This window comes from Oryzias latipes, chromosome 6 (genome assembly GCF_053564925.1).
Source record: "Oryzias latipes strain Hd-rR chromosome 6, Olatipes_Hd-rR_3.1".
NCBI classification, from domain to species: Eukaryota; Metazoa; Chordata; class Actinopteri; order Beloniformes; family Adrianichthyidae; genus Oryzias; species Oryzias latipes.
Window position 1 is genome coordinate 17,391,741 of NC_136242.1, and position 23,758 is coordinate 17,415,498.

At 38.7% G+C, this 23,758-nt stretch overlaps 2 protein-coding genes and 2 long non-coding RNA genes across 5 annotated transcripts in view; 2 read left to right on the plus strand and 2 right to left on the minus strand.

The window, feature by feature from the left end:
• LOC101167285 (1-phosphatidylinositol 4,5-bisphosphate phosphodiesterase zeta-1) lies at window positions 1-17,154 on the plus strand. Its single transcript, XM_020703925.3, has 12 exons — window positions 1-129; window positions 914-1,112; window positions 3,578-3,779; window positions 6,586-6,730; window positions 6,871-7,023; window positions 9,233-9,421; window positions 10,328-10,484; window positions 11,166-11,282; window positions 12,620-12,792; window positions 15,106-15,232; window positions 16,581-16,730; window positions 16,948-17,154. Exons 1-12 carry the CDS (start codon window positions 121-123, stop codon window positions 17,028-17,030), a joined length of 1,704 nt encoding a protein of 567 aa, XP_020559584.2. The 5' UTR covers window positions 1-120; the 3' UTR covers window positions 17,031-17,154.
• LOC144992557 (uncharacterized) lies at window positions 11,190-12,601 on the minus strand. Its single transcript, XR_013656609.1, has 3 exons — window positions 12,291-12,601; window positions 11,978-12,146; window positions 11,190-11,321 (listed from the first exon to the last, which is right to left on the minus strand). It is a non-coding gene; the product is annotated as an uncharacterized LOC144992557 (long non-coding RNA).
• The window catches only part of pik3c2g (phosphatidylinositol-4-phosphate 3-kinase catalytic subunit type 2 gamma), a 16,297-nt gene continuing 9,684 nt past the window's right edge, over window positions 17,146-23,758 (minus strand). Inside the window, exons 21-33 of one of the 2 annotated variants that reach the window (XM_011475965.4) lie at window positions 22,721-22,813; window positions 22,493-22,622; window positions 22,283-22,419; window positions 22,033-22,202; window positions 21,783-21,939; window positions 21,596-21,705; window positions 21,354-21,522; window positions 20,788-20,906; window positions 20,624-20,720; window positions 20,482-20,545; window positions 20,330-20,409; window positions 20,083-20,208; window positions 17,146-19,210 (exon numbers count right to left, since the gene is read on the minus strand). In XM_011475965.4, the coding sequence (XP_011474267.1) occupies window positions 19,046-19,210; window positions 20,083-20,208; window positions 20,330-20,409; window positions 20,482-20,545; window positions 20,624-20,720; window positions 20,788-20,906; window positions 21,354-21,522; window positions 21,596-21,705; window positions 21,783-21,939; window positions 22,033-22,202; window positions 22,283-22,419; window positions 22,493-22,622; window positions 22,721-22,813 (1,617 nt within the window). In that variant the 3' untranslated portion in view covers window positions 17,146-19,045. Of the gene's footprint in view, window positions 19,211-20,082; window positions 20,209-20,329; window positions 20,410-20,481; window positions 20,546-20,623; window positions 20,721-20,787; window positions 20,907-21,353; window positions 21,523-21,595; window positions 21,706-21,782; window positions 21,940-22,032; window positions 22,203-22,282; window positions 22,420-22,492; window positions 22,623-22,720; window positions 22,814-23,758 lie in introns of those variants that run through there. The other variant, XR_908881.3, reaches the window with a different exon arrangement.
• On the plus strand, window positions 20,518-22,985 carry LOC144992558 (uncharacterized). Its single transcript, XR_013656610.1, has 2 exons — window positions 20,518-20,656; window positions 20,871-22,985. It is a non-coding gene; the product is annotated as an uncharacterized LOC144992558 (long non-coding RNA).

The following is a 23,758-nucleotide window of genomic DNA, read 5'->3' on the forward strand; positions in this document are numbered from 1 at the left end:
GGCAACAACTTTGCATACTTTTAAAAGAATCAGGAGGAGAAAGTCTCTGTGTTTGAGCGCTTCTTATTTTTCTGCTCCTTGGTCCACAAATAACTTCACTGCAGAGACTCGGGAAGATCCATGACTGAGGTAGGATGTTGTTTACATTCTGTAATAAGTTTTCATGAAAGTCTAAGAAAAAAAAACACCTTAGGCCTAAAGGAGCAGCATCCAAGCTATAACTGTCGGTGAAATAAGTGCTTTTCCTTTTGGTCTCTTCATATATGATTGATGACTGTTCATGTTAAGTTATTAATCAAACAGATGCATAAAAGTTAATGCAATAGCGAGGAAAGTTAATGAAGGAAGCTCACAGTGCGGGGACAGATGAGATGAGAGATCGGCCCACTGTGGCTTGCTCAGAGAACAACACATGGCATCAGGGCATATGCTTGACTTTGTGAAGGGCTGTAAAACAGAAGGATGAAAAATCAGAGAAAGTCACAGAAATGTGTGTGTTACTGCGTGAGAAAGACGACAGGAAGAAGAGACGGGGTGACACTAGACAGCCAAAAAGATGCAGGCTGTGGGAGGAAAGAAAGAGAGGAGGAGGAGGGATGAAGAAATGGAGGGCGAGACGTCTTAACTTTTTTTATTCTGAGAAGGAGAATCTGTAGCACTCTGAAAATACATTTTGAGTTGACATTTCAATAATTTTTTTCCTCTAGAAAACAAGAGGAAACAGTCAAAATCTAACTAATTTACTATTGACAAATATAATCAATTACAAAAAATGTTTTGAAAGAATAATTGAACCTCAAATCTGAAAAAAATATTTTAAAGCTTGTCTCGATAAGAAAACAAAATTAAATCTGTTCAAGTTGATGTTTCAACACGTTTTCTGTATTAACAATGAAAGTCTTTTTATTTTTAGTTGGTCAAAATGAAGAGAAGCAAAGCCCCCACTACCAGGAGAGCTGAGATCCAGCAGCTGTACCAATGCTACTCTGCTGGCATGACTTCTTTGCCTTCCTCTGCACTCCTGAAATTTCTGCACAAGGAGCAGATGGAGCTCACCGCAGATGAAGACACTGCAGAGAGCCTGATTGACAGATATGAGATCGAAGAGACGGGTGAGCAGAGAGAGCACCACATCACCAGCCTTAAAAATGACTTCAATCTATAAGAGTTGAGACTTTAAATTTAACATAAACTGCTTACTGATTAGTTAGCATAAAAACTGTAAGGCCTGACTAGCTTCAACAACAAAGTTTGTGAAAATAATCTGTGATTTATCTGACTGTTTTCTAAATGTGCAAAAAAAAAAAATGTAGCAGGGATGAAGATGAGTAATGACTGCTGCTCAAAACAACATGTTTATACCAGGTTTATTTTTTTTTACGGACATAATGTGTAAACAAAGTATGCAACAATTTGCATCAAGTTTCAAGATTTGATTGCTGTTTTAAGATTGTATTGGCCATAATATGTATACAATCTATTCTAAATTTGAAAACATTGTAGACATAAAAATGGCTCAATTACGTTCTAATGGAAGCACCAAAAGGGAACACAAGTTTAGTCCAACAGCATTTCTGTAAATTTGCTTTTTTAAGACTCAATGATCAACTCCGATCATTTTTTGAGATATTTTAAAAGCCTTCTTAGTGGTCTTTTGATCATGATGTGTTATGCGATATTTGTTTTTAGCCAAAATACAAAAGGAGCTTTTGTTTTCTATGACACTTTCTGCTGAGTGGCAGTTCCTCAGAAATTCACCACTAAGTTGTTCAATTTAATTCAATTCAATTTTATTTACATAGCCCAATATTACAACAATAATCATCTCAATGGGCTTCAGTTGTTGGCAAGACAGTTGGCATGGAGCAGCCCCGCCCCCCGTTTTCTTCCTGTTACTGAGAGCACTCTGTTTACATGCTCTCCTGCCACCTTAAGAACTCTTGCAACCCCACCTAAACATTACCGTTGCAACAAAAATTTCAAATAATTTCAAATAATATTGGAGCCGTACAGTTTTGAGCCACAAGCCAGCTCAGATGAGGAAAACAAGGACATACATGGATCTATTTATCTATAAGTGGATGTTTCAGAACGGAGCGGAGCAGGGAGCGTGTGGCTGGCCCAGTGTATTTTTTACATCACAAATACAATCTATTGCAAATGTCAGTTTTTCGTCTGCTCCTAATTCATGACAAATTGAATAGAGAAATACCCAGAAAGGCTGTTTGAGCAATTTTTTATATACATTTATATAGCCAAATATATATAAATAAATATTTAAAAAATAAATCCTCCACTATCGGAAAAAAGGCCACAAGAACAGATTAAAAACACCAAAAACAAAATTTTCATTGGAATGGGTAATTATGATTAAAAAAAAAAGACCTGAAAAGTATAAAGACGGAAGCAGTTGAATAGTTTGCCTTGGGTAAAAGTTTGAGATGTTGCTATCATGTGATTATTAAAGAGAGAAAACCTTTTCTCAATACCCCAAATTGTATCAACAAAAAATAAACAGTAAAGGGCTGAAGTGAAGTAGAAAGTATCAAAATGTGTTTATAAAGTTATGTGATGTTAAATACAATAAAACGTTTCAGACGTTAATGTTTAAACCACAAAAAAATTTGTTTACGATAAAAAATGCAGTAGCTTTAATTCGTGTTCATGTCATACTGGGCTCTTTAGAGACGAAAGCAGTGTGCAGCCCTCTGCAAAACCTCACTACACTCAAACCTAAACCTCAAACACGTCAATGTCGCTAAATCCAGGGGAAAAGCTGTGTAAAACTGAAGATTTATGGTTTCCAAAGCATGATTTACAATCACTGCCTGTGTATGAGAACTGGACCAGGTGAGTGTGATGTCACCCGTAAGAAATGACTTTCTTCTGGCTCTAACCAAATGAAGTCATTTCAGTTGCCACCTTTTTGTAATACGGACATCACCTTGTTGGAGTCCGACGATGTAAGTAATTTAGTCTGAGTCAAATTTCTGAGTCAACATTTCTATGGCAACCTCTCACCAACCAGGAGTGAGTTTGTTGAAAAACCACACCCCTACCATTTGAAAGCGAACTTGGGAGAATCTGTCAATCAAATGTTTCAACCGTTAGACGTGAGACCACATGCAATTGAGGCATCTGATTGGCCAGTTCATATAACTTGAATAACTTGCACTATAGAAAAAAAAATTAAAAAAATGTAAAATTAGCAAGAACATGTTAAAAAAAAGGTAGCATAGACAGAAGGGTTGTTCTGACAAATAAAATGAAGTCTATGGGATTTTGGCTTCATGGAGCCAGTGGTTATTTTTGCTGTTTTCCAAACTTCCTGTTTGAAAGTAACTAGGGAGGTGGGAGGAGGAGTCACTCAGTTCAGTTCTCATAAAGTGTCAATGTTCACAATTTAGATAATCCACATTCAGAGCCACAGTTAGATCACACTCTTAGGTGCACTGTTCCATTTAATACAGCTAAAACTTCATTTTGTAAGCGAGCTGTAGGAGCCCTATTGAGTAATATTTCCCTCATAGTTAACGGTCAGTTTCAGTTGTGCGTTTCCTGTTTCCTCCTCTTCCAGCCAGAGAAAACAGATCCATGACATTTGAAGGCTTCCTCAGATACATGGAGTCCAAAGTCTGCTGTGTGTTCAACCAAGCTCACACATCTGTGTATCAAGACATGGACCAGCCTCTCACCAGTTACTTCATCTCCTCATCACACAACACCTACCTGACTGGAGATCAGCTCATAGGAAAGAGTCACCTCGATGCCTACGTTTGGTAGGAACGGGCTTTGCCTTTACTAGACAAAACGATGTGCCAAAGGTGTGAATAGTTCAACTTTGTGAGGATGTTGTGATTCTGGTTGTGGATTTGGCTCATTAGCATGCCAGTCAAATGCCTCCTTGATATTAATGTGGAACAGATTAGAATCAAATCATTTAGAAAGCCTCAAAGCTCACAAAAAGAACATTCAGATAAATTCTTCCCGCAAATTAGCAAGAATATTCTAATCCTGTGTAATCCATCCATCTGCTGTTCGTGTGAAAAACATAAACACGCCATAAAACCAATTGGGTAAAGCATTTGGCTTAAATTGAGTTTGTTGTGTAGCACAAAGCTGCCTTGTCTCCACAGACATGCACGTTCATCATCGGGATGCTGAATGCTTTCATTTGACTGACCGGCTCATGTGCTGAGGCAGACAGCAAAACTGCTGTGGTGCCTTTGTGGGACAATGGCTGTGATTACAAAAAAAGCTGATGGCAGCAGAAGTTCAGTATTTATGGATCCAATGAAGGTGCTGAATGCTCTGGTCAGCTAGCAGAGGGAAGCCCTCAAAACCAATCCGGCTGAAAGCTCAGCTTTACTCTGACAATAAAGTCTGTATGCTGAGGAAAAAAAGAATTAAATAACCAAAAGACTGAGTTAATTCAGCCGAAATGTATCTTTTAATAGGCGTATTTTTTCAACCAATTATGTTATATGTCTTTAAACATTAAAACATATTAATATTCTGCAAATACTAATATAAGTAACAGGGCATGAAGATAAAATAGAAATTTTTCTCTACTACTATTCTCATTTTATGTGTTGATTAGCCTATGATTCCTAAACCAGTTTTTCCTGGTGTTTGAGTTGTTTCTGGCTCTTTTTGTTTGATTAATTCCTCAAGTTTTGGCTTTTTTCAGTTTGAAATACTCTGATTCCCAATTTTTGGTTCTGAATTTGACACAAACCCAGTAAGCGACCAAATGTTGCGCTTTCACCAAAGACCACTGAAGTTTGCAGAGGACTGCAGTTTTCCATTGCCTCTTATGTTGAAATGACTGATTTTAAAGCAAATATAAACATATTACAGTCTATTTTAAGGACATTTTAAATTTTTATTTCCATCTATCCTATTATTCCTGGAATTTATAAACTTATTTTTTTATTTAAATAATTTTCTGGGTTTCAGTAGCGGTTTTTTAGGCCTGTGTTTGGATCTAACAATGAATGAAGATAGATGCAGGATACAGTTTCCTTTCAACACATTTTAAATTTACATGTGCATTTAAATGCATGAATGTATATTGACACAAGAATGTATCTTGTATGCTGCTTTCAAAATCAGATATTTCCCCTTTGTGAGTACTATTCAGTCTTTAACTACTTATGATTAAGTATCTGTTAGCAGGAACATTATTACAGCTTTTAATTGAGATCTGTCTCTTTTACCATTCATTTCTAACACATTAAAGAAGTTGATTCAAGTTAAAACAGGGCTCAGCGCTAATGTTTGCACGACTCCCCAGGGCAAAAACAAAAAAAAACTGTCAGGGCAAGACTGATGTAGTTGCCTGGAAAAGTGTAAAAGCTGAACCAGTTTCTTTTTCTTTCTTTTGCAATTCTTTTAATGGTTATGATCTGGTTTGGTGCAATAATGAATGAATGAATGAATGAAAACTTTATTAATCCCAACAAGGAGAAACTCAGTTCCAGTACAGAAGATATAGAAGTAAAGATTAATGTTTAATTTTTGAAAACAAAAAAGATGCCTTTTTAACAGCCGTATTATGGCAGGTGAATGCGACAACATTAAAATAAATGTTGCAAAACAGATTTATTAAGTAAAATGTGTATTTATTATCATCAGTAATAATTGCATAGTAACTATTTTAAAGTGCTACTATAGTATTTAATAATCTGTCGTCCCCTGAGTCTAAGACAACCTGAATTCCTTTTCTTATGGAACAGAAACTCAACAATTAGAGTTTCTTTTTTGAAAAAAAGAAGAAAAAAAAGTTTGATCAAAGTCAGCATGCAAAGCATGTGTATTTTTTCCTTTTTTTGTTTTATAAGGTATCACAGATGTATAGATTGTTGATTTAAATTTTGAGTTTGACAAAGTTTGCCTGCTCCATGCAAGAATAAAGAGGATATTTGGTGAAGAAAACCTCTGCATTAAAACAAAGGTTTACAGTAAACAATGTTTAGTACCATTCACAAGTACAGTAATATATGATTATCTAATTATTTTTGTTTAAAACAAGCTTTTTTTTATTCTAAAAAAAGTAAACTTGTCCTTTAGGCATGTAAAAAACACAAGTTCTATTAAAACACGAGTCTAAATTTGAATATCTTTTTTATGTTTATTTTGGCCTTGGTTAAATATCCTCTTGTGTGCACCACTCTTTTTTTAATTTATTATTATTTTTTTTTCTTACATTTATTTTGGGACTTTATAGAGCCAAGAAGGGTGAAGGGCAGGCTGAACGTTTCTGGTGGAGAGCCCACAATGATAACACATTGTGCAATATTCATGCAACAACTGGTCCACTGCACTGCTTTAAAAGAAAAAAAAGAAAAGAGGAACAAACTTGAATTTATCTGAATATGTCTCACCACTTTACTAACACTCATGAACAGAAGCTGCTGTAAGCTCCCTAAACTGCAGATTTGAATGGTTAAGTGGGATTCTTTAAGCAGTTGATGACGGAATAATGTGCAACTGTATTTGAATTAACAAGCAGCCGTGTCATTTTCGATTTGCATCAGTGTGGCTACTGACAGCGATGTGTGTGCATCTTTATATGAGGAACAGGGCTCTGAGGAAAGGCTGTCGCTGTTTGGAAATTGACACTTGGGACGGTCCGGACATGGAGCCCATAGTTTACCATGGCTACACCCTGACCACCAAGATACTTTTTAAAGACGTCATCACCACGGTGGCACAACACGCCTTTGAGGTAACAGCCAATAGTTTGTTGCATTTGAACTCACTGTAGCTCCAAGCATTCCCGATTTGGATGCATTAGGCTGACATGCCGTAAAAGCTCACTTATTCTAGTTTTTTTTTTAACTTTCTGTTCTTCCTCTTTTGCAACAGGTTTCACCTTACCCAGTGATTCTGTCGTTGGAAAACCACTGCAGCCAGCAGCAGCAGGAAGTCATGGCTCAGTACCTCGTCTCTATCCTGGGTGACATGCTGCTAACAGCTCCTCTTGATCACTTGGCCGGTGGAGAGCTTCCAAGCCCAAACGTAAGGCTCATGTCAGAGTGGTGTTGTGCTTGTTGAGCCAATGGAAGAGTGCATGTACATGTTATCATCAGCTGTCAGAGCAAACATGAACAAAAACAAGACTTTTTCGTTACCATGAACAGCCCTCATCAGTCTTTCTCAGAGGTTGCCCCCACACACACACACAAATGGGGTCAAATAGATTCAAGGTTTTCTCAGAGGGTCAAAAATGTGATGCAATGCAGCCGATTATAAGACGTACCCATCACTTCAAATCAAATCAAATCATCAAATCAAACTTTATTTATAAAATAGCGCTTCATGCACTTTGTGCAGCTCGAAGCGCTTTAACACTAAAAACAGTAAACACACAACATTACAATAAAAACCCCAACCCACCCTTCACCCTTCCCACTCCCCTCCATTAAACCACATGACCCATGGCTCCCACGTACAATGAAATATGACTATGTAACTGTAAAAGAATAAATAAATAAATAAACAAACAAACAAGTAAGGCTTGGCTCTGCTGTGAGGAAACAGTATCTGGGAATCCTTTCATACCAGGAGCCAGCCTGGCCACCGGAACATCGCCACAGTGCCCACCCAGACCGGGACAACACCGGGGTCCCCCTCACAGCCAAAAGTTGTAAAATTAGACCCCAGCCGCCCCAGCAAGGGCAACAACTGCAGCAACAACCGCTGACCAAGCCGGAAATCCCTGGAGGAAAAGATCCCCTCAAGAAACACTGGGGCTAAAATCATAAGATGCTAAAATTAAAAACATAAAAAAGAAAGAAAAAAAAACAAACATAAAATTGAAAATAAGATGCGTAAAATTAAAATAAATACATAAAATAGCCTATACTAAAACTAATAGAATAAATTAGCAGTTAAAATCAACTAAAAGCTAAATTAAAAAGGTGGGTCTTGAGCCTCTTCCTAAAAACCTCTACTGTCTCTGTGGCCCTGAGGTTCTCCGGCAGGCCGTTCCACAGGCGAGGACCGTGATGGCAGAACGAAGCCTCACCATAAGTTTTGGTCCTCACCTTGGGAACAACTAAGAGGCCAGCACCGGAGGACCTCAAAGTCCGCGAGGGCTCATATTTTAAAAGAATATCATTTAAATAAGAAGGCCCAAGACCATAAAAACATTTATAAACCATTAAAAGAATCTTAAAATCTTCAAGCATGTTGAGGCACATGAGACAATCATTTAGAATCCCTCTTTGGGCTCCGACATCGCCTGTGGTAGATCTGTCTGAACTCATCATGAAGCCATGAAAGACACTGACTCAGTTACTCATCTTGTTAAATACGGAGAAAAGGATGAAGGTTTTTTCTTTTTTTTCCCAGGGTTCACATATTCCAAAAAAAAATCATTTTTTCTCCCTGAAAAGCTCACATTTCAGTTTTCATCTAAAAGATTTGAGATTCTTGCTGCGTTAACCAGTTTGATTCTTTTTAAATCCACGCACGTTCTGAACCAAACCATGAAAAAACGTGGACAAACAACATTAAAAACTGCATGTTTCTTTAACAGGTTTTAAGACTGTTTACCAAAGTCAGTGATTACCCAATGTAATTGTAAGATTAGAAACACCAACCTTTTCCTAATTAGCCTACAATTACACCATTTTATTGTAATTGCTCATGGTGAAAATGAGGTAAAACTCTAAAAGCAAAGCCCGTATTTTAGCTCTGTGAACTGTATAATTTTGTGTTACAGTGATAAAAAGCAAAAACATGCATTGAAGCTGTGCCAAGTGAAGATACAAGGCTTGCAATTTTTTATCCTGTAGGGTTTCAAAATGTTGTTTACTTTGGCCTTTCTGTAATTATTTTTGCGCATTATGCCTGTGCACACAGATCTGACTTCCTGTGGCGAGGCTCACCACTGAGCTGCCCCCCCACCAATGAGGTTTTCCTGTAAATAAGTTGCTGCTACTTCACTTTTAAGAGGCATTTAGAACACAAACAGGCTGGAAGTCAACGCAGTGAAACGAGAGAGGAAGAAGCTGCTGCTTCTCTTCTTTTTCTTCCTCGTTCTTATCATTCCAAATGCTATTCATGTACATGGATGTGACTCGTGGAAGAATAGCATCTTTGTGGGAAATCATAGAATAGCTGTTTTGTCCAAGCCCTAGCTTTTTCTGTGTGTGCGAATTCAAAACCAGCTCCGCAGATGAAAATGTGTGACACATCTTTGTGCTATTTGTGGGAATGTCAGGACCTGAAGTGTAAGATTCTCATCAAGAATAAGAAGAAAAAGCCAAGGATTAAGACAGAACAGGCAACAGAGGAGAGTGCAGATGAGGGAGAGGAGGATTATGATGATCTGGAGGATGAGGAGGACGATGAGGATCATCAAACAAAAACAAAGTTCTGGTCTCCCAGAAAGGCAGGGCCAAAGAAAGAAGTAAGTGAGGATTTTCAGGTCAGCGTAAAAGAAAGATTTCTCACAGGAAAGTGGTGAAAAAACAATTTGGAGAGGATCTTTTTTTAAATTATTTAGATCTTATTATGTAAAAAGTCCCTTAAACTACTTGATCAAAATAAAGATAGTACAACAGGTTTAAAATAAATAAATAAATAATATTGATAAATCAATTAAAATCAATTATCAGTACATGTTTTGAATTGGTTTCTATTTTAACTGTTACTGGTATGCTTACGTACACACCGGGCATGTAATGTGCATTCAAGAACACAGAACTGTCGCTACCCGATACTAGCTCATGCACTCACAGTTTGAAGAGTCTTGGTGTGAAATGTCGAAGCGGTGCAAATCTCGCTAATATTGCTCCAGGCTTTTGCTTTCACAGCTCTAATATGATATATGAAAGACTTGGTGTCATAATTCCGGTGGGCACAAATCGCAATTATTAATTTCTCCTCCATGGTCACTTGTCAAACGGTTATTATTTCCTTGTTTTGAAAAAGACACTACCCATACATAAGTAGAAAATCCAAGTCCCTGATTGGTCAAAGTTCAACTGGTTCAACTTTCAACGCAGGTTCAATGCTCATGCATTTTGTACACAGAGCCCAAAAAAAGGCTTAAAAACTTGCACAGCCGTGCGTGAAAGTAAGAGTTTTGGAACGCCAAAGCACAAAAGACACACATGCATGCATTTACATATACTTTACATTGAAAGTGGTCGCTTGAACGCGCTTTTCCGAGCCTGTTGTGAGCTTTTATTAATTTTCACTATTAAATATATATTAATTCAAAAAAAAATGTATTATCTGGGTTTGCATCTTGCCAAATCTAGTTGTCTCGCTCCTGACGGGCTTTCGGTTTGTCCTCTTTGACCTGAATAAGGAGAAGAAGGTGGTGATAGCCGAGGCTTTGTCTGACCTGGTGATATACACGAGATCCGTCAAGTTCATCGGCTTCAGTCACTCCAGGGATCATCAGAGCTACTTTGAAAACACATCAATGGCAGAAAAGAAGGCTCGCAAACTGGCCAGCGGCTCAGGTAAAATAAGCTCAGGATGATTTTCCAGCCAAATCTCCATTGTCATGTTGGTGATCCCAGCAGATCCACTTGATATAGCTTCCCAACAGGCATTTTGTGCTGTTGTTTTCAGCTGTAAACTTGTTTAACAGTGAAAGCAGATGAAATATGACACGCATATGACACGAGGGGAACACTTTAGAGACACAATTGCACTATCTCTGAAGTGTGTCTCACAGTTAAGAGCCCAGTGAGGCTCCGGCGGATGAATGATCTGTAGAACTGTCATCATCCCGAAGACTAGAGATTTACCTGAGAAACGGAGTGATGCAGCAAAATGACACCTCTTCCTTTTGACAGATTGACACTGGATAGACATTATGAGTAGGCAGACTGGCATTGCAGAAATTTATCTTTATCAATCTATGCTCAAGATGTGAGGTTGTATTGCTAAATCCAGTCCTGGTGCTCGGAAACCATTTTGGAAATCCTTTGTCGACACATCATAAAGTTAAAACGTGAAGCATCTTTTTTTTCATGTTTAAATGAACAAATATTAAGTATGAACTATTATAGATTTGTTAATCACTATTCTGCGATGTTGTCAAATAGATCTAAACGTGCAGTATAGAATCCTAAAACACATCACAGTAAAATACATTCCTAACTGCTGCTATGTTGTGCATCCATCCTCCCACTCAGGACTGAATTTTGTTCAGCATAACCAGAGGTTCCTCACCAGGATTTACCCAGCAGGCTCCAGGATGTCCTCCTCCAACTACAACCCCCAGGAGTTCTGGAACGTTGGCTCACAGCTCGGTGAGTCTGGACCATCCAAAATAGAGAATAACCTCAAAACTGAAACAAGATGTAAGAATTAACCCATCCAAATGTTCACATGCTTTGTTAAATGTTTTAACTCCCTTCCATTTGAACTGCACATTTATCTAGTGTGCTGTGCATTTGGCACAAAAGTGGAAACTCTCAAAGATCCAACAAAATTTTAATTGTTAAATCAATACTAACAATTTACTAGGATTTACATGATCAATAACAAAGATCACTAAAAACAATCTACAGGACATATTCATCAGATCAATAGTGTCATCTTAAAAGGGAGAGATAAAAAAAATCTATGTGTGCTTCTAGCTTAGTCAATATTAAAACCCCTAAAATCAGTATGTTAGATGCCAGAATACATTAAAACGATCCTTTACAACTGTTGTGCCGGCACAGGAAACGTAAATTCAGGACTTTTAGACACACAAATCAAATTAATTAATCAGGGTCCGAAGGGTTGCTGAAATGGTAAGATTGGATCTCCTTATGTTAGATTAACATTGGAGCTGTAGCGCCATTGTTGATGCTCTTTCACCTTCTGTAACTTTTTAACCATTTACGCGATCAGCGTAAATGCGTTGACGGTAGAAGTACCTTTTTTGTTATGATCTTGATTATGCATTGATAAAAATCATCCCATCCCACACTCATAGACTATGAATGATGTAATTTACCTCTTCCGCATCCGTCTGTCTGCCTTTACACATCCTCTTTATCCATCTTTATTACTCAGTCAGTCAGTCAGTCGCTGTCTGTGAAGGGCAGCCCCGCTGAGCAGACTGTGTACACACTGTGGGGGCTGCTGTGCAGCTGGGGATCTGTGCATTGCACCGTTGTGGGAGACTGCGGAACAAAGCAGAGGCTTAAATGGATCAGCTGCAGTTAGATGAGGGGCGCAGAGCAGGCTAGAAGATCAGGCAGTAAACACGTTGCTTCAGAACAACACATTTCTCTTTGCAATATTCATCGTGTTTATTACAGACTCACCAGTTAGAGAGAGGGACAATGGAAATCCGCTTGCAGGAACACATCTGCCTCACTCTTCATCCAGCAGTTTACTCGTGTGTGTCAAATGTGTGACCACTGAAGGCACGGTGAATCGCAGTGGACTTGCTTTAAAGAGGTTTTCCTGTGGGGCAGCCTTTGTTGCAGAATCAAGTTGCTGTATTATTTAGCTCTATCTTGAAAAATGAAAAAATAAAAATAAAAAGGAGCTTTAGAGTAGGAATGCAGGGATAATCTCGAGCCGCTCCGTTTTTGTCCCTCTGTTATGTTCATTGTCATTGTTGCTGAGATTATCTCACCATGTTTTGCAGTGGCTCTCAATTTTCAATCTCTGGGTTTGCCTATGGACCTTAATGACGGCCGTTTCCAAGACAACGGGGGCTGCGGATACGTCCTGAAGCCAGCGGTGCTACTACCCAGTGATAGGAGCTTTGATCCCATCTGCAGCCGGCACCGCCTCAAACCCACACACCTGCTGCTTAAGGTACTCTCACAATCGAGAATAATCCCTTTATGTTGGCTTCATGGATTAAGGTGTAATGTTACAGGACTATCAGTGGGAGTGTTTTTTCTTTCTTTTGCTTTTATTTTGAAGCTTGTATGTGTGTCTATGGCTCACAAACTAGGGCGCTGCTCAGCAGAGCTCATTCTTTGCCTCCAGATAAAAGCTCTCTTGCCAGATGCAGTGAACCAACAATGATGCAAAACTCCCAGAGAGTGTCTGCTTAATTAGATTATCTCACTCTGAAATGATAGGGAAAAGAATCACTCTGGAGATCTAATGTAATCAGAGCCTAAGTCCAATTAATAAATCATCCTATACAATTATTTTAAGCATCTTAGGTTTATGGAGGCACCTTCAGAAGCTAACCATGAGCTTCATTGCTAATGCCAAACAAAGCTGAGAAGCTGTGAAGAACAAGATTATTGAATTAAAGTTACTCTTGTTAGTCATTTACAGGGGCCAGTTTTTTTTTGTATAATGTCTTGTATGATCACATAAAAAAATTTACTCTTCTGAAAGAAGTAGTTTCAGCTCTGAGCTGTGGTTAAATATCCTGCTTAAGCTGTTGCTTCATCCCAGAGTGACCGGATCTCCTGCTTTGTGTGGAGCCCTGGCCCCTCATCCCACACACAGAGGGCTGAAGCTTTTCTGAGAGTTTACTGATCCATTGACTGCAAGACAATGTCTCTCACAAACACTGTTTTGCGTCAAACCAGCTCTATTTATGCAAAATATGATATGGAAATGTGAGGGTTTTTTTTTTATCTGTGAGTTATAAAGAGATGCTGCTGATCTATGAAAGTAGTGCCAGCGGGAAACAGCCTGAAAAATACAGATCAGCCAAACTAACAACAGTTATCTATGAAACTGAAAAGCATAGAAAGGGGACTAAAATAGAAGATGTTATGGCTGTAATAAAGCTGTCTTGAGAATTGTGTTTCAAAAGCTTTGAGTTTTTGAAACTTGTTCTGCAATTTTCCGCACAACTATCTCTTAATTACACAGTTTGTATCCACTCACATATACCAGAACTGAAAGTTGACCCTTTAAGCCTAACACCAAATAAAACCAAAAACCTTCAAAACATTGGGGTTTTAGTGACATGTTTGACTGTAAATTGTGTGAACAATAAAAATAACAGTCAAATATAATAACGACATCTTTAGGATGAGCTGTTTTAATCGGTTTTCCCTATATGGTGTTCCAAACTTTGAAAAAAAACAAAAACAAAAAAACATGCCTTCAATCTTATTCTTTTCTTAAATGCTTTTCATAAATTTTCTGACAAAACAAGGCAACTAATTAATTTCATTTTAAACTAATAAACCTTAGCTGTTGTCACTATATGCTGCTTCACAATAAAGTACCTTTACTTCTTTTTTGTGCACTGCTATAATTTAGATCAACTTATCAAACTCAATGCTATTGTCACTCCTGTTTTTGTAAATGTTTTTTTTTTGTAAATATATCTTTTTCAATTTAGTGTTAATGCCAGGGAGCTACCCTTAGTAAAAAGTAATCAATTTTAGTGTACTACAACTTTACTTAGTTTATACTAAAAGTGAGGGAGTATACTAAAAGTTTACTTTTTATATTCCATCTGTGAATTTTAAACCTAAAATGTTCCTATTTAGTCTCAAGAAGTATTCCATTAATTTACTTCCTACACTACATGTACACAGTGTACAGTATACTTGCTTTACTTCTACTAATACTCAAGTTTAAATGAACAAATAAACTTGACCTGTAGTATTTTTGGCTACGGGTAAACAGACCTGTTTTTTTAATTATGTTGCTTATTTGCCTCACATGGGCCAGTTTTCTGTTTCTTCAGCATCTCAGTTATTTTTGATTTGATTAAATGGTTTGAATGTGCTGGTTAAATACTATAACATGCATTTTGTGTGTTTACCACAAGGCATTGCTTGTTTTCATGTAAATTTGGATTAAAACTGTCACCAGCAGCCTTTGCAAAGAGCTTTGCCTGACTTAAATTCTAAATTGCCATTGACAAACAAGAAAAGACCACAAGTGTTTTATGGCTCGACTTTGGGAAAGGAAAAAATGACTGTAATTTCAGGCTGGACACTATAAACCCTCATCAGTGGCAAGTGGGGCATGTCGAGGTAAGTGCATGCAGGTTTGTCTTTGATCAAGGCCAGTGAAGGGGAGCCCATGGTGTGAGAAGACTGCAGATAAGTCTGCTTTTCTCCAGAGTGCTGTAATTACAGCCCCATCACTTCTGTTCTACACATTTCCAGACCTCTCTATTTTGCATTTGTGTGCCATCAGGTTATCAGTGGATCCAACCTTCCTGTCAGTAGGAGCAATAAAGGCCTGGACCCCTTTGTGAGAGTGGAGATTCATGGGATACCGTCAGACTCCCGCAAGAAAAACACCCAGACTGTCAAAAACAACTGTGAGTGCCACAGTTAAAATGAGCCATTGGGTTAACCTTGGCAAAACATGTGATTTCTGCATCAGATTCATTTAATAAGAAAGATTGTCTGCCATTTTATAAACATTTTTTAATTAATAACTTCAGTCAGTTACATGGACACACATAAAAGTAACTTTTTCCTGAAGTTTCCTTTATTTAAATGTATATTAAAGTTCAGACGAATGAAAATAAAATTCTATCACATTTAGATTTTTACGTCTAAACTAATGCACTACTTAAACAATGCGATAAAGAGACTTTTTGGAAAGAGCAGTACACAATCACTCAGAATTTGTTTTTTTAATCTCAGATCAGTTAAAGATGTATTTTATAACACTTTGATAATAATGAGAACAAAGAGAGGCATGTTGTAAAGAACTAATAAAGTATTTTTGGGTTAGTTTTTATGTGTGGACATGCATCTTTGGCACATTTTACCACACTGTCACATACCAACTTACAAGGTTCCAAACAACGTATGTGGTCACGGATCAGACCGAAAACTCTTTGGTTTTAAAACAAAATATGGTTTATGTTTGCAGCTGAAGATTTTAGGTGTTTACAGATTTGAAAACTTTTTAATTTGAATTTGTGTTTATAGCCTACAGATAATCAGAATTTGGTATGTAAACGGTTTACTCAAAGTAACAGTACATCTTCTAAACCCTCCAGCTATTAAAACATATCAGGCCTCAGTCGTCATTCCAATCTTTGCACAAATAGAACTGAACGGCAAAACGTTTCTTAATTTTTTCAAGCAGAATTTTAAGTATTAGTAAACTCATCTAAAAGATAAAAAAATCCAGATGAAAAGTTATCAAAAAAGGTGTTCATCATGTTTTATCTGTAAAACTGAAATCATGAGGCCACCATCATATTCTAACCAGGTTCTTCCATCAATAGATGCGGATTTTCTTCCTTAATAGCTTAGCCGTATTCCAAGATGAAAGTGCCAGGGCACATCAGCTTCAAATTAGGGAAGGGAGGATCAGGGGACATAAAATATGATTTTTTTACAGAGATTTGCCTCTTCAGAGTCCAAAATTAGCCCTTGTTGAGAATCTGGAGGAAGCTCTTGGACTCACCTTTCAACAAATTGGGATCTTTGGACAAAAGTCTATAAGAAAATTGAAAACCCAGCAGAATGGTATTTCTGTGACGCCATGTTCAACTTATACAGCATTCAAAGCTAGGCAAGGTATCAAAACAGGCAGTTTGTTAGAGCCAGGCATGAGACTATGTTAATAATTTAAGGAACAGGTTGGTGTACATTTTCCTGGATAAACACTTGTCTAACATTTTGCAAACCCTCCGACTCCCGTTACAGCTCTGAGTCCTCACTGGGACAGTGACATGAATTTCATCATTAGCGTTCCTGAGCTCTGCCTCATCCGCTTCTGTGTCCGAGATCAGACCGGCCTCCTTAGCAGCGAGTTTGTGGGCCAGTACACGCTGCCCTTCACCAGCATGATGAAAGGTGAGCCACAGGGCAGCACGAGGTGTCACATTTCATCACACAACACTGTGGAACCATCATTGAATTTCCCTAACCACTCACAGTGTCAGCATAACAGAAGGTTACTTCTTCTTCTGCTGTTTGACATAGAAAACGATATTTTCTGTCTATACAATACTTCTGTGTGCTGCAAACGTATGCATTTCTTATCACGGCTCCCTTTCTTCTCCACCTCTAGGCTACCGCTGGGTGCCTCTCCGGTCTCGAGACGGATGCAGCCTGGATCCAGCTTCCCTCTTCATCTTTGTCTGGTATTCCTGAAAACGGCCCTCGATATCTGTCTCGCACACACAAACACACATCAACTCCCTGCTCCCCAATAGAGAAATGCGGCTGATCCAGCAGCAACACAGATAAATAAATCATACAGAACCAGTTTCTCTGATATAAATACCATTTTATTGTCAAAAAATAGACATACGTTTGGGATTTTTTTGGTTGTTTTACTGCCTGAAGTGCAGAGGAAAGATTACCCAGAAACTGAAACATTTCTCTGCTTGCAGTTCTTCAGTAACTGAGACCAAGAGCAAAAAAAAAACAGGATCACAGGTTTAATAAATGACACAATTCCTGAAGCTTTTACTTAATGTTGGTCAACCAAATAAAATCTTTCACAATCATCTCAGGTGGAGCCTTGAAAACTGATGAATGCAGTCATCAAATGCGGACCAGGATTTGCTTCCATTCTCATTTCCCTGGATAAACCCCATCAGGGAATAACAAAAATAGCCTCTAGAGAGGTATACATTATTAAACCAAATCCAGTCCAGAGAAGTCTATTTCTATCCTCGTTCATCACTAAATTCCTTTGAATGAGGAGAAGGAAAGTACGGGTCAGCAGGCCTGTCAGGGCGCTCTGGAATTAAGATAACATGAAGACTTGGTTTGGCCTAGAAACGGTGAGCGTGTGTAGATGCCTTATTTTTTTAAATTCATGTTGCTTGTCTGTCTTTACATGTTTGTGCATGCTTGAGCACAACTGTGTTTGAATGCCACTGATGGATGAGACGACAAAATGAAGAGGGGACCGTCGAATCGGCCCCTCGGGTCAGAGCCGCCGACTTATCTTCGCACACTCTGGCCCCTGTTTCTTTTTCTAATTCCACTGGTCAAGGAGCTTCAGTTCACACAGCCTGAAGGAAAAACACACCCAGGCTTTGCAGGTAGCATGCAAGCAGCTCTAAAACATCACCTCCTCCCTAGTCTGTCACATCAAATATCTGTCTGCTGCTCAAGGTTACAGCTGGAGATCAAATCAAAGTGCAAACATTTTTCTTCATGCTCACCAGATAAAATCTACATTTAAAAGATATTTAAATAACAAAGGTTAAAAGTTCCTTCACAAAGTAAACACTTGTGTCTGTCAGATGAGAAACACATTGTTTTTTTACAGTACACTGACAGAAAACTGAATGTCAAAAGAAGACAATACAGGTTTGTATTTTTATGTAAAGTGCATAATTCCTAATGTTAAGTAGATATTTACGTTGGGGTGAAAAGGTATTCAGTCAACCTTTTATTTTGCACGTTCTCCTACTTAAAATGATGAAAGAGGACTAAAGTCAAAATGTAGGATTTTAAAAAATGTATATAATTGTTACATTCCTCAGCAAACTAAGTATTTGGCCACCAACAAACAAGCAAGATTTCTGTCTCTAACAGACCTGATTCTTCTTCTTTAAGAAGCTCTTCTACCCTCCTTGTTACCTGTGTTAATGTCATCTGTATAAAAGACACATGTGCACATCTTTAAACAGCCACACTCTAAACTCCCATCATGCTTTGGGGCTGGTTTTCTGCAAGGGGGCTGGGATGACTGATCTGTGTTAAGGAAAGAATGAATGGGGCCATGTATCGTGAGATTTTGAGTGAAAACCTCTTTCCATCAGCAAGGGCGTTAATAATGAAACATGGCTGAGACTTTTAGCATGACAATGATCCTGAACACACTGTGAAGAAGTGGTTACTTAAGAAACACTTCAAGTAATAAAGACGAAATCTTGAAAATTGACCAAATACTGATTTTCCACCATAATTTGCAGCTAAATTCTTTAAGAAAAAATAGACAATGTGATAACTATGGACTTCTTTTTTCTAAATTTGTCTCAGCGTATCTATGATTTCCATGATATGCCTCTTTCATCTTTATAAGTTGGAGAACTTGCACAGTTAGTTGGCTGACTTGTTTTGACCTTGTGTTCACATCTGTATGGATGGATCTGTCCATTCAGTGTGGTGGCTCCCCCTGCTGGCAGAATCCCTGCAGTGCACCAGGATCAATTTGCTCCATCCTCAAGAATAAACCATCTTTCCTCGTCGAGAAGTTCCCTCTCAAGTTTGATTATGGCTTCAGCCAGAAGCCTCCTATTCTTTTGCTTCTTATTCTTCACCTTCACATCAAGCACCATCCCATACATCAACGGGACATTTTTGTACACCAGCTGTGAGGAGAAGACAGACATGAGACCACTTAAGCATACACGTACTACACATTGTATTGAAAGGATTTGGCCTTAATACTACTATAATACTATTATTTTAATGCGCATTTACAGAAAGCAAAACAAATATAACTTACTGCATTTTATAAGGTAAAAAAAAAGCTGTCACTACTAGGAATAAAAGTGTACTAGTGGGGATTGCATTGTCAAATTTATTTAGTACTGTACAAAATGTGTTATGACTGCAAAACAACTCACATAGAAATAAGCCAAAAATTCTTTCCCCATTGGCAGATTTTCTTTGAATAAGCAAATAATCGTCCTATGAAAAATAGTCTGGCCAAGAATTCTCAGTTTAAGAAAAAAAAGTCACTAAGACGAATTTTCTCAAACTAAGATTATTTTGTGATTTAAAATCTTTCTTGATAAGATTGTCTTTTTTTGCAAGACAGAAAATAAGACAATTTTTCTTGAAACAAGGATCTCTTGACTTTGTTAAGACTACGGTCATATATCCCAAAATGAGACCGACATGCCAGTTTTTCAGCAAATTCAGCAGGTGGCAGCTCAGTCGCATTTTCACATGCCGTGCAGTGGCCGCTGAGATTTTTCGAAAAAATTATTTCACGGCGACCACACAATTCCCGTCACATTATCCATGCCTGACTGTCGCCATCAACATTCATTACCCCGCCAATGATTTAAAAAAAACATTGGGCGGCAGCATAAAATCTTAAAGTTGCATATCTGACCGTAGCATTGGATTCAGTTTTTGCAGCAATGTGAAATGATCATCTGTGCAGTCACCTGGACTCCTGTTTGCGTAACTTAACATATTCACATGTTGCGTGTGGAGGGGGGCTAAAAGTTACCATTTCATTGAAGGTGGGGTTGTCATTATGTCGAACCACCTTGGTCTTCCTTTTGGAGGTCTGCAGAGGGTCGGGTCTCAGACGCATGACCACATAGACATCAGGGTTGGAGCCATTTGTTTGTCTCTGCCATAAATAAAAAAAAAAGAGAAGTAAACAGATGTTGGTTAAAAATGCTTTTCTGTTTTTTCAGAACCCTGTTTTCCTCCCTGATTGTTGTAAAAGATGACAATACAATAACACTCACAATGTTTCTCAGGTGTTTCACCAACACTGACAGCGTGTTTTCTGCATAGGTGATGTACAGCTGGATCTGAGAGCAGTCTCCTGAAAAGAGTTACAGGATTAGTCCAAAACCATCTCAGTGTTTGCAGTAATCAATCTCCAGCTCTGTTTAACCTTCTTGCAACTCTTGCTTTGCCTGTTTTGGACCATCCAGGAACAGTCTGCACACGTACTCATCCTGCAGGTTTTCAATGTACAAAAACATGAGACGCTGTGACATAAAAACAGGCTGGAGCAACAAGAGAAAGACACCTACCCCTTTGCCTGGTCCCTCAAAAAGCTCCTTTAGGTAATTATTAAGCTCATACATCTTTCTTTGTGGAGTGAACGACATCTGAAAAAATCCAGGAAACCTAAAGAGAGAACAAAGAAATTAGGTTTCTGTAATTTAAGAGGAAAGAGTTACTTTTTTTCACTTACTTAGGTAGCTGGGATTCTATGAAGTGCCTCTGCATGGTTTTATGGATCTGCTCAAAATCCCCATATGTCTTCTCTCTTGTCAGACAACCATCGTCAATTTTTATTTGCAGTTCATAAATCTGCAGTTCACACGAAACGAATATGTTGCAAAGTGAATGAAAGAAGGGAGAGGTCGGGACAAGCTGACAAGTATTCAAGTTTGAGGAAAACATGAAATCCAATTCATGAAAATCCAAGAGTGGTTTAAGGATACCAGGAAAATCCCCATGATCTGACAGAGAAATCTGCACCTGAAACACCAACTCACAGCACCAGGAAACTTTCAGCACTGCAGAGTTGGAGGCCACAAGTGATAGCTGAGTGCTTAAAGGTTATTCCACAGACCAGAAATGTGTGAAGGTGCTGTCATCTCCAAGTATTTCGTCAGCTCCCAAGGCCATTAGAGCCTTTCATAAAGCTGTGCTGTGCATCAGGCAGTCTCTCAGGTACATCTTGCTACAAAAAGCGCCCAACAGGGCCCACGTTTTCGGAATCACCCCAGCACAAAGAGCAGCATGCAGCCTCACCACGTCCTTTCCCTTGACAGAGAAGCGCTGAATGACAGCCTCCTGGATGTTGTTGCTGGGAGCAGAGACGGTCTCCCGGAACTGCGACCCTTGTGTCTTCTTTTGTCCCATTAAATGTGTCACAAAGTTGAACTTGGCAGCAACACAACCCATACTCTCCTTGATTTTCCTACAGTATAAGGGCACAATACATGTAAGAAAAGTCTAACAAAACACTGTGTACATGTTTGTGTGACGGCTACTTTGTAAAGTAGACAGTGGCTTCCAAGTCCGTGTCATGGGGTCTGAGGTTGTTCTGGATGTACTCCAGATCCTTAGAGTCCTTCAGCTCTGGCATTCCTGCCCGGAGCATCTGGAATCAGAAATTCAAACTCGTGTCTTGTTTTTTGATAGAAGCTAGACCACAGTTGGGGTGTTGAAATGCCTTACCAGCTCCAGCATGCTGAGTATCAGTGCAGAGCGCCCTCGGATGATGTTATAAGCTCTACAGCAGAGCTCCACAAAGTTCTGAAACCGCTGAGGAGTCTTCCCACCACCTGTGATGAAGTGCTGCATCTCAGATGTGAAGACGAACGGGGTTCGGTCCCTGGTATTAAACAACAGAAGATTTTTGCTGAGTCATCTTTATTTTGATTTAGGATTTAATTAAACAATGAATTGTATTTTTTTAGGGATTTGCCTTTTGAATCCTGCAAACATCTGTGCATTTCCCATGATTTTGCCAAAGTCAATGTGGAACATGTGTCCGGTGCTTTTCAGCATGATGTTGTCATTGTGGCGATCGCAGATCCCCAGGATGAAGGTGGCTACACACCACCCTGCACAGGAGTGGATGAAGTTCATCACAGCCTGGAAAAACACAGCAAGCATGTTTGTGAGATAAGCTTACCAATGTGAGGAAACAGAAAAGTTAGGAGGGAGGATCTCACCTCATCATAACCGTCTTGAGTTTTGTTCAACATGTGAAACCATTTCTCCAGTGAATCGTACCGAAGCGCTCCACCCACACCCCACTGTTGATGAATCTTGGCCAGTGTCACTGCTTCGGGAACCACTTCAACCAGCCCTAACGACCACAGTTTTTACATTTTATTCTATATGTAAAAATACTTTTTAGTGAGCAGTTGGTGTGCAGTTACCTTGAGCTTTTCCTATGGAGATGCATCTGTAAGTGATCATTTGCAAATCCAGCCCCTCCTGGAGCCAAACTGAGTCCATCACACGGACTATCTGAAGCACCAGCATGTCCTGATTCAGGTCATCTCCTGTCTGAACAAAACGTGAAACTGACAAGATCTCCGGCTTTGTACTATTTTGTTGTTTAATTTCCCCTTAAGGATAACAAGCAGGTCTGAACAAAAGCTTACCTTGCAGATGACACTGAATTGTTTGGCCAGGGGGTCATTACAAATGAAGGAGATCCCCAAAGGAGCGGCATTGGAGCTGTAGAACTTACAGTCCTTAAAGAAACAAGGGGAAAACATTCACAAATCTTTTTCAACTTGTGAATTTTGAATGTTTAAACAAAGTGAACAGACAGTGTCCGTTCCTCTTTTGAGCTAAGATAAAATATAATAATATTTTCTTCAGACTAATCACAAATTTAAAAAAATAAATACGTTTTGTGAAAAAGTTCAACGTCTTGTGTCAGTTATTTTTTCAATTTTTTTGAAGAATCATTACAAACTGATTTTAATATTTTATGCCATTATTTCTTTTAATTTTGGTGCCTATAGATGATGAAAATCTAAAGTTTAGTGCATCAAAAAGTCGCATCAGACCAAACATAAAGGAGGTTTCCAGCACAAATGAAGTTTCTTTAAACTGTGTTCACTTCTATGTACTCAACACTCCTTTTGCATGAGTCACAGCACCAGTGCGTGGCGGCATGGCGGTGATCAGACTGTGAAACTGCACAGGTCGCTTTGATAGCTGCCTTCAGATCATCTTCATTGTTGGGTTTGGTGTTTCTCATCTTTTCCTTGACAACAGCCCATAGATTTTCTATCAGGTTGAGGTCAGGCACATTTTCTGGCCAATCAAGAAAAGTAATACTAGTCAATGAATCAGCCTTTGGTACCTTTAGAAAATAAAAGCAGCATCTGTATACAGCTTGAATTTTCTGGCAATGGCATTAATGACTGTGGACTTCCACATTATACTGAAAAAACTTCCTCTGACCTTGATTTTCAAATGAAGTGCCAAATACGCTTTTATCTGAAAAGACGATTTTGGAACATTCAACATCAGTTTAGTTCTTTTTTTTGTCTGTTATCCTGTTGGGAAGCATGTTTCTATGCATCTGCCTTTTACTTCCACCTGTTTCATATGTGAAGATGTAGTCCAGGTGAGTCACTTCTAATATTGCCTCTGGTGTTTAGCCCATGCCTCGAATTCGTATGTGC

Coding starts and splice junctions, on each gene's coding strand:
- LOC101167285 (XM_020703925.3), top strand. Junction 7,024..9,232: donor GAGAGCTTCCAAGCCCAAAC/GTAAGGCTCATG, acceptor TGGGAATGTCAG/GACCTGAAGTGTAAGATTCT. Junction 10,485..11,165: donor CAAACTGGCCAGCGGCTCAG/GTAAAATAAGCT, acceptor CCTCCCACTCAG/GACTGAATTTTGTTCAGCAT.